Source organism: Notolepis coatsorum (assembly GCF_963971535.1).
Source record: "Notolepis coatsorum genome assembly, contig: SUPER_10_unloc_1, whole genome shotgun sequence".
NCBI lineage: Eukaryota > Metazoa > Chordata > Actinopteri > Aulopiformes > Paralepididae > Notolepis > Notolepis coatsorum.
The window spans coordinates 795,074-810,467 of record NW_028174872.1 but is presented as its reverse complement, the minus strand read 5'-3'; the positions used below and the strand labels follow the sequence as shown (position 1 = coordinate 810,467).

Below are 15,394 nucleotides of genomic sequence, written 5' to 3'. Positions count from 1 at the left end.
GTTAGGCGACCCTGCTTGCTTGTACTCTGGGTAATGTTAGCCTGACCGGCGTTAGATTTAGTTTGCATGGTAGCTCCAACATGCTTGGCATTTAGGTGATAGTGTAGGCTAGAAACGCTCCGGGGATGGGCAAAGTCTTTGCTGCACAAAGTGCACGCTACCATTCGTATCGACACTTCCATCTGTTTTTTTTTTTTATATCAAAACGAAACATCCCATTCAACGGGACAAGCAACGCAGTCTCAACTGTTTTTTCCATGTTGGCTATAACTCTCTGACGTCACTCCATGCATGCTGTGCATCTGGATAAACGGTATGCCTGGAACTGGTCCACTGAGAAACATTCTGCGGGGTCTGGAGTGCACAAAGATTAACCCTTGGGCCTTTTTGCACCTGTGGGGGGAGAACAAAGGGATTTAGAATTTCTCAGAAATGCTCAGGAAGTTGCGCTTTTCAGAAATCGGTAAAAATAGAAAAATGACAATTTCGAGTGCTTTGAAATGTAATATATATGTCTCCTTACTTGCTAAACGTAATATGACTTGTAAATACGTTTAATTTTTGCTAGATGGTATGATTGTAATTATCTCCGTTTGCCAGAGAACTACAGCGCGTCACGAAACGCACATACACGTGCGCACACACACAAAAGCGGCATGTGCACTGTGAAAAGGTGTTAGACCCCGCAGAGGTGAGAGGTATCGGAGACTCGCTACCCCCCATCCAAATTCTAAACAACAGATTGGCTTTTCATAATATGTATGAATTATCTCTTGCAATAATATCCACGGGACTCGACTTTTTACAGTCGTTGTGTTTGTGTGTGTCACGAACACACACGCCAACTTTCTCCTGCGTGAGGACATTCGCGGACATTCTCTCAGATAGAGAAAAAGAAAAGCTTACATAGGGGTGGATGGTATGGTCTAAAATTTATATCACGGTATAATTTGAAGCATAGACGGTAACGGTATATATCACGGTATCAGTGTTTCCGTTCGAATAATTTTTTTTGCCTGATAGGCAGGCTATATAAATAATGACATCCTCAAGGCATGTAGATTTATAATATTTTAACTTAAAACTAGGCTACTTTTGCTTATAGTATATTCCAAATAAAATAAGTCCCGAGACTCCGTGCTGCTGCTGACTTTAACAACATTAATAAACAGCAGTCTGTTATAATCACATTTTTATGAGCTAACGAATTCCGTTATATTGGACATTTGTATTAATTATATCAAGCGAAGAACTGAGAAATTTGGCAGAGACAGACAGCAACATTATCGTGGGTTTGCGTGATGACTCTCCACCTCGCAACGACTTATTTGCAAAGAGTATGTCGCTTCAGAGCAGCAGATTCAGCTGTTTTAAGGCTCTATCTGGGGACCGCTCAACAGTCCCCCCCACCCAACAGCTGAATTGCCAATGGCTGAATTGAAGTACTGCACGGTGCCGGTACAGATGAGTGGGTTATGGTGTATTCTGCGGCTCTGCAGCTGCATATGCTTCGCGCAAAATCCAACATCCAGCTCGCGCTGCCCAGCCGTCAGAACACTACACATCATAATGTTCACAGCAAACTGTAGTTGATCACCAGGTATGTTTTATTAACGTAGAATAATTCATATAAGAAAAACGATAGGGAAATATCTTACCTTTTTCCACTGGTTAAAAATGCCAGGAACTGAAATTGAAACTTGCTGTGCGCCGCGGTGATATGTGTTTATTATGAAATGACAATTGCGTGTTGACACGCCCACTGCGCGAAGCCTCCTAAATAACTTTTTCCAGATTGCACATATCTATTATCTATGACTAATTCTATCTATTTTTAGGGGCAAATGCGAGTGAAATAGTCGCGCTGTGGTTACATGACGTCATTGCTATTTTAGAGCTGCTCTACCGGTTACAAGGTATAGTCAAAATCCATACCGTAGAGCAAATTCATACCGTTTATACCGTATACCGTTTATACCGTCCACCCCTAAGCTTTTTGTATTTTTTTTTTTTATTATTTTTTTAAACAAACACATAAACAAACATGACAACACACGATAAGATATACAAGCATTAATTGTCAGAGCACATCCAATGAGATCACATTTTAGTTAATTGTCTTATATAAGATATACCCCTAATACCTGTTATCTAAAAAACCTACACACATATGCTCCAGCTCGAACCCCCCCCTCCCGGACCCCACCTTGAGAAGTACCTCCACTATCCCTCGCACCTAACCAGATACTACCATTATAAGCTAGCTTTTATTCTCTCCACCACTTCTAACCACATTGACATTTTGGATTCATTGAGACCCAGAATTCTTGCTGTAGATATTTCTTGATAAATCACATCGAGATATGTAAGAAACCAAACTTTCCGGCACATTTTTTCCGGTTGAAACCAGCGTGATGCGATCAGCTTTTTAGCTACTGTGATACCCGATAAAACCAATCTCTTTAGCTGTGGATTCACTGCAAACTCAAAAACATCATTCAATAGTAATACCGAGGGGTGTACAGGTATATTCCAAGATACGAGTTTTGATAATTGTTGGGTCACATCTTTCCAGAATGCCTTAACTGGTGGGCAGTCCCAATACATGTGCATAAATGACCCTTCGTCCCCATTTGTACATTGGGAGCATTTGGAGTCTTGTTTAAGCCCCATTCGGCACAGTCTTATAGGAGTCAAGTATGTCCTGTGAATATAGTTAAGATTGATTTGTTGATGATCCGGGTTCCTTGATGTAAGTCGGACATTTGCCCAGGCTCCTTGCCAATCAAAGTCATTTTCCAGGTCTGGTATATCCCTCCTCCAGACAGAGTCTAGTTGGAGGGTTTCATACGAGGACGTTAGTGATGATAAAATTCTGAAACGAAACCTCTCGATGTCTCTCTTTCGTAGAAGAATTTGTGGTATCTGTGGTGTTCAATTGGTCTGTCTAATGGAACACCGTGAGACTTCAAACATAGCTGTAACTGTTTGTAAAAAAGCCATGTGGACTTGGTGAGATAATATTTTTTGCGTATTTCTTTATCACTACAAAAACCCTGTTTGTTAAAAACATCCCCTAATGAGTGTATGCCTTGCTCTTCCCATATAGGGAATCTTATAGGTCGTTTTTCAATTAAGAGTGCATTGTTATTGATAAGGGAGTATGATTGTGCCATTTATGTGGGTTAGAATTTTTTTTTTGTGATTCACGCCATATCCGGATCGCATGAGTAATTATGGGGCCAAATTTTCGTTCACAGTGCTTGATTGGTAGTTTAGTGTATGCTACCGTCCACCCCTAAGCTTACATACTTTTCTGCTTTTTGGGCTGCTTCGCAATTGTCATTTCATAATAGCAGCGTGGACCAGCTCTGTAACAACGCATCTCGAGCTGCTTCTATGTGCAACATTGTACTTTCTTTTGGAATACTTGAAACCCTTTTTTTGTGGAATATTTGATGTGGCCCCGACGGAACGTTATGAATTAAAAGTAGTCTAACATGCTTTGCAAACCTCACCACCAGTGTATATACCCACGTCGCGCTAAAACATTAACTACTGCAATGTTATCTCTTAACTGAGTATTCCAACTAAGCTAAGCAGAATAATGCTCTGTAACAACTCATCTTGCGGGCTAGGTGAACTACAGTATCAGCCACTGGCTGCTGTGTGACGAGTTTGTAGTTTTGGTCACCCGCGCTGTCTAAACGCGGACTGCTAGTTGACGGCTTATGCAGGAAGGAAAGATGACGTTGCCTCTCTCTCTCTCTCTGTCTCTGTCTCTCTCTCTGTCTCTCTCTCTGTCTCTCTCTCTCTCTCTCTCTTTCTCTCTGTCTCTCTCTCCATCTCAATTCAATTCAAATGGGCTTTATTTACATGGGAAACATATGTTTACATTGCCAAAGCCAAACAAAACTTCGAAACTGGCCCCTGTAAATGTCCTAACCCAACCCCCTCCAATGTACAGTAAATGACCAAGTATGGTTTCGTCAATATTCCAATGTACAGTTTTGCTTGTACAGTTGTACAGTTAATTAATAATATAATTATTATAAATGTCTCTCTCTGTCTATATCTCTGTATCTCTCTCTCTTTCTTTCTCTCTCTCTCTCTCTCTCTCTCTCTCTCTCTCTCTCTCTCTCTATTATATTACTATACTATTATATATCTATATATATATATCTAAATATCTAAACCTCTGTCTATCTAGTGTGTGTATACATGGCATCAAATCAAAGTGTGTGTTGCTGTAGGCCTGCCTGTATTGATCACAGTCACACTATACGAGTTATGAATCTCTCGCAGTTCATTCAAGCTGGCTACGTGAACTACAGTATCAGCCACTGCTGTGTGATGAGTTTGGTGTTTTGGTTACGTTTACCAAGTTTACCAAGATGCGTCTGATGGTGGTGATGCTGACATGGTTGATGTTGCCGTAGCTGGTGGAGACGGATTGCATTGTCTGCTCTCACTAGGTCCACGACGGCAAGTTCCTGCTGTTGTGTGAACAGGTCTTCTAGTCATTCTAGACTAGAAATACAACCACAAATTGTTATTGGTTACCGTGACTGGCCGCCTGTTTTGTGTCCACTGTAAGATGAGTGAATGTGGTGTGGCCCTCTGTCTCATTCCAGACAGGAACTGCTTTTTCGCATATCACTAAGTGTGATACAGAACAGGCAGATACAACCATGAGGAGACGCCTATTATTTGTTTTATACGTGTGCATAATTTTATTTTTAGCTTTTTTTGTACATGTAGATTTTGCCTAAATTCATCGTGGTCGCTCTCTGCCAAATATCATATGAGGCATCTTGTACAATTGATACAGTTGATGTTTCTTGTTGATTATTATTCTCTATGTTTTTTTAATAAAATTGTATGATATTCTATTCCAGTTGTGTGTTTTTTCATTTTTTTATCTAGTGATACACACAATGACCGGTCTGAGAATACTTCTGTGTGTGTGTAACCAAATGCATACCTACATGTATGACCTATATCTATCTACTACTTTTGGATATGAGCATTTTTTCAATAAGTATGGAGCCCTGAACACAGAATGACACCAGTATCACTGACTACCACGGCAAGCCTATAGAAAATTATTCTATTAAATAATAATAATTATTATTATTATACTTTCTCTCTCTGTCTATATCTCTGTATCTATATATTATATTACTATACTATTATATCTAATGTGTTCAGGTAAACCTCGATCTTAGAGTGCGATACAATGCCTAATTTTACTTTACTTTTAAATTGCTTCTAGTTAATTAACCTCTTTAGCCTGAGCGGTCCGACGGAGGTTAAAGGGTACAAAGTATGAAGAAGGTGAACATGTGATTTTACTATAATAATGGTCAGCTAACTGCTAGCATCTGCAGTGACGTAATTCTCTTCACAATTAAATATTACATTCGTTCTCTTCACAATATTACAACCTCTGATAGGTCTATCTTAGCTGTAAAGACATATATTGTCAATGAATTGGTCAAAGACAGACCAGACCACTAAAGACTACTATGACAGACAGATATGACCAAATCAACAGAAAAAGGTCTTTCCTCCTTTACCTTTCCTTTCAGCCATAGGCTACAACAGGATTAACGAGCGGCATCAAGGCTGCAATGCCAACAGTTGTCTTGGTGCTGGGCAGACTGAAAGGTTATAGGGTGGCAATATGCTGGATACTATAAGACTTGAAAGAAACGGACTAAAAGTGATCTTAATTCATGATCGTCTTTCTCTGGTCTGCATCCCCTTAACAATTGTATGTATTGAGCGTACACATTCTGTTAATAAAGTTTTCAATCAATCAATCATGCAAAATCTGACCTCTTCATTGGTGTACTTCTCTCTTCTCCAGGTACAATTGCTGCATTGCTCCCCAACGACGAGCAGAGATATGAACAAGTCAATGCCTCACTGCTGTGACCAGTGTGGAAAGAGCTTCATCAAAAAGGCTGCTTTTCTAAAACACCAGCGCATTCATACAGGAGAGAAGCCCTACTACTGTGACCAGTGTGGATCGCGCTTCAAGACCACCCAAGAATTAAAGATACACCAGCGCATTCATACAGGAGAGAAGCCGTACCACTGTGACCAGTGTGGGGAAGGCTTCAGTCAATCTTCAAACTTACAGACACACCAGCGCATTCATACAGGAGAGAAGCCTTACCACTGTGACCAATGTGGAACACGCTTCAGGACCTCTGGACACTTAAAGATACACCAGCACATTCATACAGGAGAGAAGCCTTTCCACTGTGACCAATGTGGAACACGCTTCAGGACCTCTGGACACTTAAAGATACACCAGCACATACATACAGGAGAGAAGCCGTACCACTGTGACCAGTGTGGGGAAGGCTTCAGTCAATCTTCAAACTTACAGAAACACCAGCGCATTCATACAGGAGAGAAGCCTTACCACTGTGACCAGTGTGGGGAAAGCTTCAGGCGGTCTGCACACTTACAGATACACCAGCGCATTCATACAGGAGAGAAGCCTTACCACTGTGACCAATGTGAGAAGAGCTTCAGTAGATATGACAGCTTAAAGGGTCACCAGCGCATTCATACAAGAAAGAAGCCAATGTGAGCAATGTGGGAAGACAAGAGATATGTAATGTTAATTACCTGAAATTATTCCATTTTTGGGGGGGGGGGGGGGGGGGGGGTGCACATATTGGTATCGGAAATTAAGAGTTGGACAATATCGGTATATCTGTATCGGTAAAAAAGCCAACATCGAGCATCCCTAGTTTCTTCTCCTTTCTCCTGATGGTCAAAAGTATCTTTTTCTGTTATTTTCTCTTTTTGTCCAGGCTAGACGACTGCTCTACATGACTGAGACGACTTCTCTAGCTCCTGTACAGACCAGGCTAGACGACTGCTCTAGCTCCTGTACAGACCAGGCTAGACGACTGCTGTAGCTCATGTACTCTTCTTAGCCATGGCAAGGTTCATAATGCGCAGGCTATTGAAAATAGCATGGATTCACATTTGATTTCCTTATTCAACAGGCTGTTTGGATTCCTGTAAAATATATATATATTTTCTTTTTTTTCTTCTTTATTTTTTTTAAAACTTTGACCAGTCGGCTGGTTCTTTTAGCGTTTATCGCTTTTTCTGGTCAAGCATAGATCGGGAGAAACAGGTTGAATGGGGTATAGATCGGGGGAAAGACACTCTGAGAAAATACGGCGAGTTCGGGAGTCGAACTCGCTACCCCAGATCCGTGACGCGCACGGTTGTCCCCGACGCCGAAATAGCGTCCGAGGTACGCGGTGAGCTACTGGAGCTCCCCTTTTCTTTTTCTTTTTACATGAACAACCTGTAACATGTTCTGTTATTCTGAAATTATGCCATAAAGGGCCTGTTATTCTGGGTGAAATGTTGTATTTTCACATTAGTATCTGAGGTGCATTTTAGAATAGACGTGCTCATGAGCCAGGTCAGGTTTTTTCTTTTTTTTTTATATAGTAAATGTAAATTGTTTTTCCCTTTGTGTCAGTATCATCAGTGTGTTTGTATGGTAAAAGTCATACCTAACATTGTTCTTGCAACACCTTGTTGGCTACTGCTGCACATTACCGTACTTTTCATGTACACGTTGGGGTTTTTAGAATGTCTCCTCTTCTACCTTCTCATCAGTTCCAGTTTGGTATCTGAGGTACAGTATGTCGTTGTGTAACCGGTCTCATTTGACATGCCCTGAGTGGGAGTTGAACCCCGGTCTCCCGCGCCGGATCACAGACCACTAGACCAAGAGGTGAATTCACTTCTTGTTAATAGGTCTGGATGCCTCTGGGGAGTGAGTTACCGCTACACTGTCCATCGTGAGTGACTGTGGATAGACACGCGGTACCTCCGTTACAGTTGCACCACGCCACAAACAATCACCGTACACACTTTAATCAGAAAAGCATCCACATTGCCTTCATACTGTATACCCTTATGCCTGGGGTGCCTTCCGATAGCCTCTATGGCATGCATAGAAAACGCTAGGTCGGTAGAGGCAGAAAGAGAGCGAGAGAGAGAGAAGGTGCCGTGGGATTGTGTAAAGAGGAGGCATCGTGATTCCTCCTTCATGCCGTCTATACACCAGCGCCATGACAGTGTTATGTAGACATAAACATAGGCTGTGTTCCAAGGAAGTTCTACAGCTGGTTATGTTTTTTTTTTTTTACCATTTTTACATTGAAGTGTCTGAACCTAAAGCAATAATTACACTGAAGAGTGGACAAGCCCCCGTTAAGTCCACCACTGATACGCTTGCTCTCTGTTGCAGAGGAGCGCAGGGGATTGTCCTATTCTTCCGTGCCACGTGATTTCATTTGCATTGACGAAACCAAGCGACCATTCTGGCAAAAAAAAGAAATGATCGTTTGTGTATTTATAATTTTTTCTTTTTACATCAGGCTCATCAATGTGAAATGACTACCAGACCCAACAAACGGCTCCCGTTCGAGGCCTAATTATTTAATCCTCACTATGGTTAGGAATATTAGATTTTTTTGTTGTTGCATATGTAACGGTTGTTATATCGTCATCTTAAACGCAGATGCCCCGAGGGAGTTTCGAACCCATGGTCTCCCACACCACGGGTCGACAGTGAGTCCAAATCTCTCTGTTAACGACATCAGTGCAATGGTTCTTCGTAGTTTTCTGCACGCATGACTTCTGTGACAATACAGCTGTCTCTTATCATTTAGAACCACAGTTTTATTAAGTTTTTATTTGTTATTTTTTAATTTTTTTGGGAATGTTTGATTTGCTTTCACACAAGGTGCTCTGGTCTTTGGCTTCTGTGCGGATGCTTATGTATGTGTACAGTAGTTGTATGGCTATATTTTGCCCTAGAGGAATGTATTCACCTAACGAAGCACTTGTTTTGTCTTGTTCGGTTGTTCCTTTATTCACTGTGATTTTGTTTTCTACTGCTCCCAGGATGTTCTGGTTTGCAGTATCTGCTTTACTCAGAGCTTTCAGAAGCTCTGTCATGTTTCAATCTGTGTTTCTCGAGATATCTTTTTTTTCCTTTTCCTTGATTATGTTTCATGATCAAAATAAAACGTTTAAAATTTGCAACGTCCAACACGTTATTTTGTCTGATGCAATTTCTTGTTTTGCTTAACAGGGACAGGTGTCAATACTTTTACGAGTACTGATAAATACTGAACTCATGATACTGAATACCAATATGAGCACTTGACAATGGCATTTACCATTTCGGCAAACTTATCTATTGAAAACTGAGGAGGGGAATTTGTCTTATACGGTCACATTTGAATGACTTTGTACATATTAAAGGGGAAGAAACAACTAAAACTATGCTGATTTATTTTGCACATAATCTCACGCACATCCCAAAAACTCGAAACAGTTTTGCACACATTAATTTTGTTTGATAGTTATTGAGAGTAAATGAGTTTGAATATGGCCATCAGTGATGTCATCGGGGACATTGGATCTTTGTGTTAATTACAGCACCATGATGTAGATGAAATAGCAATATCTTGTCTTATAGGGACTGCTACCTTATCATTTAATTGAGCTGTGATTAACACAACAGAAGGATTCAGTGTCCCCGATGACATTACTGGTTGCCATATTAAAACCCATTACTCTCAATAGCTGTCAAACTAAATTAATATTTGCAAAACTGTTTAGAGTTTTTGGATGTGTGAGATTATTTGTAAAATAAATTGCCGCTGTTGTTTTGGTCCTTCTGGGTTTAGATGTCTACGTTTATTTATATAAAAGAACAAAAGACAAAATGCACAATATTCAATGAATGGTCATTCTTCCTAAGCCAGCTCCTATCTAGGTCTGTCTCCCTCAAAGTCGGCCACCAGAAGAACAACTCTCTCTCTCTCCTTGAGCTCTTTTGATAACGCAGATGGGTCTGTTCTGTTCTAAAACAAAATAGTTGCATTTACGACTGACCCATGCCCCACACATCCTGGCTGTGGGTTCAACCGAAGGCCTTGAAGATAGAAGACTGTCCTGTATGAAGTGTCCCGGCTGCCCAGAGATAAGAGGTGAGGGAGAAGGTTATAGGCTGAATCAACCTCCCAATGGAGGTCCGGCCCCCACATTGTTACCAACCCCCCCTGGAACAGAGAGAGGAGGCACAGACCCAAATCCCACAGTAATTCAAAATGACCAAAGGTGATAAAATACTAATACACAATGGTTGCATATTATTGTCCAGCCTACCCGGAGTATGAAAATAAAGATTTTGACTCCCCTGCATGCAAAGGGACAGAAGTATTGAAGATAGGAATCAAATATGTGAATATGCAAAGATCTAATCAAACAAACTTTACCCCGGTAGGCAAGAAACTAGAAACAAAGAAAAACATAGTGTATGTGTGTGTCCCTCAGAACAATGATAGTGTGTGTGTGTGTGTGTGTGTGTGTGTGTGTGTGTGTGTGTGTGTGTGTGTGTGTGTGTGTGTGTGTGTGTGTGTGTGTGTGTATGTATGTGTCCCTCAGAACAATGATAGAGTGACTGAGTGAATGTGAGTCCTAATTACCTCATCTTTCACAACTCCGCATCTTCAAGATCAATTTAAACCCCAAACCCTGGGTAGAGGAGCTGTGAATGTCACTGATCTCTACTTCAGCTCACAAAACTCAGCCGCAGGGTATGAATAGAAGTCATATAGAAGCCGAAGTCCAGGATAGAGGCTGAGTGAATGTGGTGTTGATTCTGTGCAGGAGGGTCATTGTGTCAGAGACGCTGTAGAAGGACAGAGTACCTGCCCTGTGATCCAGGTACACTCCTATTCTGGAGGACCGGGGGCCTGGTACTGTTATGCTCTTGTTATTGTGTCTGAATGTGTAATTATTTAGTGTGTAATCACCTAAAGCCCAGGATTTGGAATTGCATCCAAATCCACAGTTCTCCTTAATGCCTGTTCTGTTGTAATGTCTTTGTAGGAGGCTGCTACAGAAACATACGCTCCACTACTCCACTCCACCTCCCAGTAACAGCGTCCAGTCAGACCTTCTCTACCCAGAACCTGATAATCTTCAATAAATCTTTCTGGGTGATTAGGATATGACTGCGCTTGATGCCTCAGACAAAGACAGACGTGTGTTTGTTGTGTTTGGGTCCAGTGTGATCTGAGAGAAATATTGTAAGAAGTCAGCTCTGGTCTTGGGCTCTGGTGGCAGTAAAACATTAACAGTATTCACTGTTGTTGAGATTCTGGGCCACTGCTCTTTCAGAACGTCCTCTAGTTTGTCTCTCAGCTCAGACACAACCTCAGTCACATCTGCAAAGTACAGGAGAGGAAGGACACTGATGCTGAGTGAGTCTGTAGACTCACTGGGACTGGAGAGGGGGGGGGGGTAACTCTGTAGAAAGTGGATGTGGTCCTCTGTGTGTGAGAGCTGCTCCAGCTCAGTGTCTCTCCTCCTCAGGTCCGCTATCTCCTGCTCCAGTCTCTTCTGCAGTTCTTCAGCCTGAGTCACTGTGGTCCTCTGTTGGGCTCTGATGACCTTCTTCAGCTCAGAGCGCCTCGTCTCCAAGGAGCGTATCAGCTCAGTAAAGATTCTCTCACCGTCCTCCACTGCTTTATCAGCAGAGCGATTGAGAGAATCAACAGCCTGTTGGGCCTCTTTGAGTTGCTTCTCTCTCTCCTGGACTCTCTGGTGGATTTTCTGCTGACTCATGCCAAGCTCTTTCTGTCTCTCTGTCCTTTCTGCTGCAGCTGAGACTGTATCATGGCCTTTATGTTCATCCATGGAACACAAATAACAGATGCACTGCTGATCAGTACGACAGAAAATCTTCATAGCTTCATCATGACAAGAGCAGATGTTCTCCTGAAGCCGTGTGGAGGCTTTGACCAGCTTGTGTTTCTTAAAGGTATCAGATTGATAGTGAGGCTGGAGGTGAGTTTCACAGTAAGAAGCCAGACATACCACGCAGGACTTGAGGGCCTTCTGCTTTCTCCCAGGGCAGACATCACAGGCCACGTCTCCAGGTCCAGCATAACAGTGATCAGGAGGAGCAGCTTGGAGTCCTGTCTTCATTAGGTGTTCTATCACTTCAGCCAGCATGTTGTTTTTCTTCAGAACAGGCCTCGGAGTAAAAGTCTCCCTGCACTGGGGACATGTGTAGATCCCCTTCTGATCACCGTGATCCCAGCAGTCTGTAATACAGCCCATACAGTAGCTGTGTCCACAGGGAATAGCTACCGGATCCTTCAGTAGATCCAGACAGATAGAACAGCAGAACTGGTCCCGGTCCAGATCAACTCCTTGCTGCGCCATTTTATTCCACAAAGACAACGACACTCTTAAGTTTTGTTTTCTCAGGAAGAGTGATCGTGTGGGTGGGAGGTGCTTCCTGGTTGTAGAGTAAACTCTGAACGCGTCACGGGGTGGGAGGTGCTTCCTGGTTCTAGCAGTCCAGGGGAGGAGTCGCTTTAAAGAGACAGTGTCTATTTGACTGTGATTCATAGATAGAAGATGTTTTTTTTTACTTAGTTCAGGACTTTCTATCGTCATCAACTACCTCTAATTAGCTTACTTTGTCAAGGAAACCCCACTAAAACTCATAAGCACAAAGAGAGACAGGCAAAATGGTAAACATACTCAATAAAACACTCTCTTTCTCTCTCTCACTCTCTCATTTCCCTCTCTCTCTCTCTCTCTCTCTCTCTCTCTCTCTCTCTCTCTCTCTCTCTCTCTCTCTCTCTCTCTCTCTCTCTCTCTCTCTCATTTCCTCTCTCTCTCCTCCTCCTCCTCCCTCCTTAACTTAAAGCCCACTCTAAAAGAGGCCCCGGCGAACACAAGAGCTGGAGTGGACGGGGGAACAAAGAGTTGTTAAAAAATCTCTCTCGTTCTCCTCTCTCTCTCTCTCTCTCTCTCTCTCTCTCTCTCTCTCTCTCTCTCTCTCTCTCTCTCTCTCTCTCTCTCTCTCTCTCTCTCTCGTTATTTCACTGATTTGATTTACTGATTTGTTTGAAGGCTGGTTTCTTACCAGTTTCCTTTATGTCTCAGAAAGACCCTGACTTCATTGCTGGACATTGGTGTCAAAGTAAATCTGCAGTAATTATCATTTCATGAGCAAAGTTATATATATGAAATGATAATGCAATGAAAACCTATAAAACCCATGATTACAGTTGTTAATATGAAAACTGAATAACTTGATGCTACCAAATATGCATTATAATAGGTACAGTAACAAAGAAAGTAGAGAACCCAGGGGAGGAAAAAAAGTACTTGTACTACTGTATTTAAATACTTTACTAAAGAGGCAGTGTCTATAGTTTACTGTGATTCATAGATAGAAGATGTTTTTACACAGTTCAGGACTTTCTCTCGTCACCTAATCAGGAGATCACATATTTTTGTCAAGAAACCAGATTAAGGCTAACCCCCTCTGCCTCTTGGGACATTTCAAGGTGCTCTGGTCTTTGGCTTCTGTGTGGATGCTTATGTATGTGTAGTTGTATGGCTATATTTTGCCCTAGAGGAATGTACTCACCTACTCGGCCACATTTTAGATTTAGTTTTAACAGCAGGTTTCTCCATCGACAACATGGAAATAGATGACCCAGTCCTTTCAGACCATTCACTGATCTCTTTTGATGCTCTGTGTTTTGTCCCCATTTCCAAAGCTATTGTCCCAGCGCGTTCCTCTCGCCACATTAACCCCTCCACTGCCATTAAGTTCCGTGATGCCTATATAGCTGCCCCTAACACCTGCAGTATTGAGGCCTCTCCTGCCCAGCACAGCACTGAGATCCTTATCTCAATGTTCAATTCTTCATGCTCCTCCATACTCGACTCTGTCGCCCCCCTTAAACTCAAAAGGCCCAGACCTAGATCTCAGCCCTGGCTTGATGAGAACACCAGAGCTTTAAGGAGACAGTGCAGACAGGCCGAGCGCAGGTGGAAACACAATAAACTGCAGATCCACTATGAGATCCTTAAACATCACCTCAAACAGTATCAAGAGGCAGTTAAGGTGGCGAGAGAAAGGCACTTCTCAGAAATAATTGCCAAAAATTGTCACAATCCCAGAGTCCTTTTTTCGACCATTAACTCTTTCACCTCCCCTCCTCCCGCCCCCTGCCCCGATGCCTCCCCCTCCAAATGTGAAGAATTCCTAAACTTCTTCATTAGGAAGGTGGAAACCATTAGATTAGCCATCTCATCGTCCTCCTCCACCCCCCCTCCTACCCAGCCCCCCTGCCCGGCCCCCCCGCCTGCCCAGCCCCCCTGTCGGACCCCCCCTCCTGCCCAGCCCTCCTGCCCACTTCCCCCTCCCTCCCACCCCTCCTGCCCAGCTCTTTTGAACAACTTCCAACCCATCTCTCTAACCACTCTCAGAGAGCTGGTGGCAGGCATGCGGACCGTCACATCCCCCCTTGATGCCCTCCCTACCCATCTTCTAAAAGACTCCATGGACATAGTAGGCCCCAGTATTTTGTCTATCATAAACAGCTCTCTGGAATCTGGCTCTGTTCCCTCCTCCCTTAAGCACGCCATGGTTGAGCCCCTCCTAAAAAAACCTAACCTAGACCCTGCTCTTTTCAATAATTACAGGCCCATATCCAAACTACCCTTCCTATCTAAGATTTTAGAAAAGGCTGTCCTGGCACAGCTCCTCCCCTTCCTACATCACAACAACCTCCTAGACAAATTCCAGTCAGGTTTCAGGGCAGGGCACAGCACTGAGACAGCGCTAGTCAAAATCTACAATGACCTGCTTCTCACCATCGACTCAGGTAGCTGTGCCATGCTCCTCCTCCTGGACCTCTCTGCCGCGTTCGACACGGTCGACCACTCCACCCTGGTCGATCGTCTCGAACACAGGCTAGGTATTGGGGGGTCTGCCCTAAACTGGTTCGCATCCTACTTGAGCGGCCGCTCCTTTTCGGTCAGTTTGGGTGGACACTCCTCCCCCACAGCTAGTCTACCGTATGGGGTCCCCCAAGGTTCCATCCTGGCCCCCATACTCTTCTCCATCTACATGCTCCCTCTTGCCGAAATCATCCAGAAACACAACATTTCATATCACTTTTATGCCGATGACTCCCAAATCTACCTTCCCCTCAACCCCTCTGACACAGCTAACCTAGACTCTCTCAGGGACAAAAAAAGCGGGATGGCCCTCAACTTCTTACAGCTAAATGAAAATAAAACGGAGATCATTTTGTTTGGCCCCCCCTCTTCCACCAAAACACTCTCCAACAGCCTAGGACAACTCTCCACCCACCTCAAACCCCACGTCAAGAGCCTGGGTGTAATCTTTGACCCAGAGCTCAAATTCGACCGGCAGGTAAATGCCGTAGTCAAATCATGCTTCTTTCAACTCCGCAACATCAGTAAAATAAAACCAATCCTTTCACCCGTC

General features: G+C 43.1%; 1 protein-coding gene across 1 annotated transcript in view; it reads right to left on the bottom strand.

Annotated features, from left to right (window-relative positions):
- LOC311236310 (uncharacterized protein) overlaps positions 1-12,297 on the bottom strand; it is a gene marked incomplete at its 5' end in the record, with an annotated part of 54,306 nt that extends 42,009 nt beyond the window's left edge. The window contains 5 exon segments of the mRNA XM_084338386.1: positions 285-393; positions 10,636-10,701; positions 10,703-10,941; positions 10,944-11,091; positions 11,093-12,297. Coding sequence (XP_084194512.1) covers positions 285-393; positions 10,636-10,701; positions 10,703-10,941; positions 10,944-11,091; positions 11,093-12,297 — 1,767 coding nt within the window.
- Between the last annotated feature and the right edge of the window lie 3,097 nt (positions 12,298-15,394).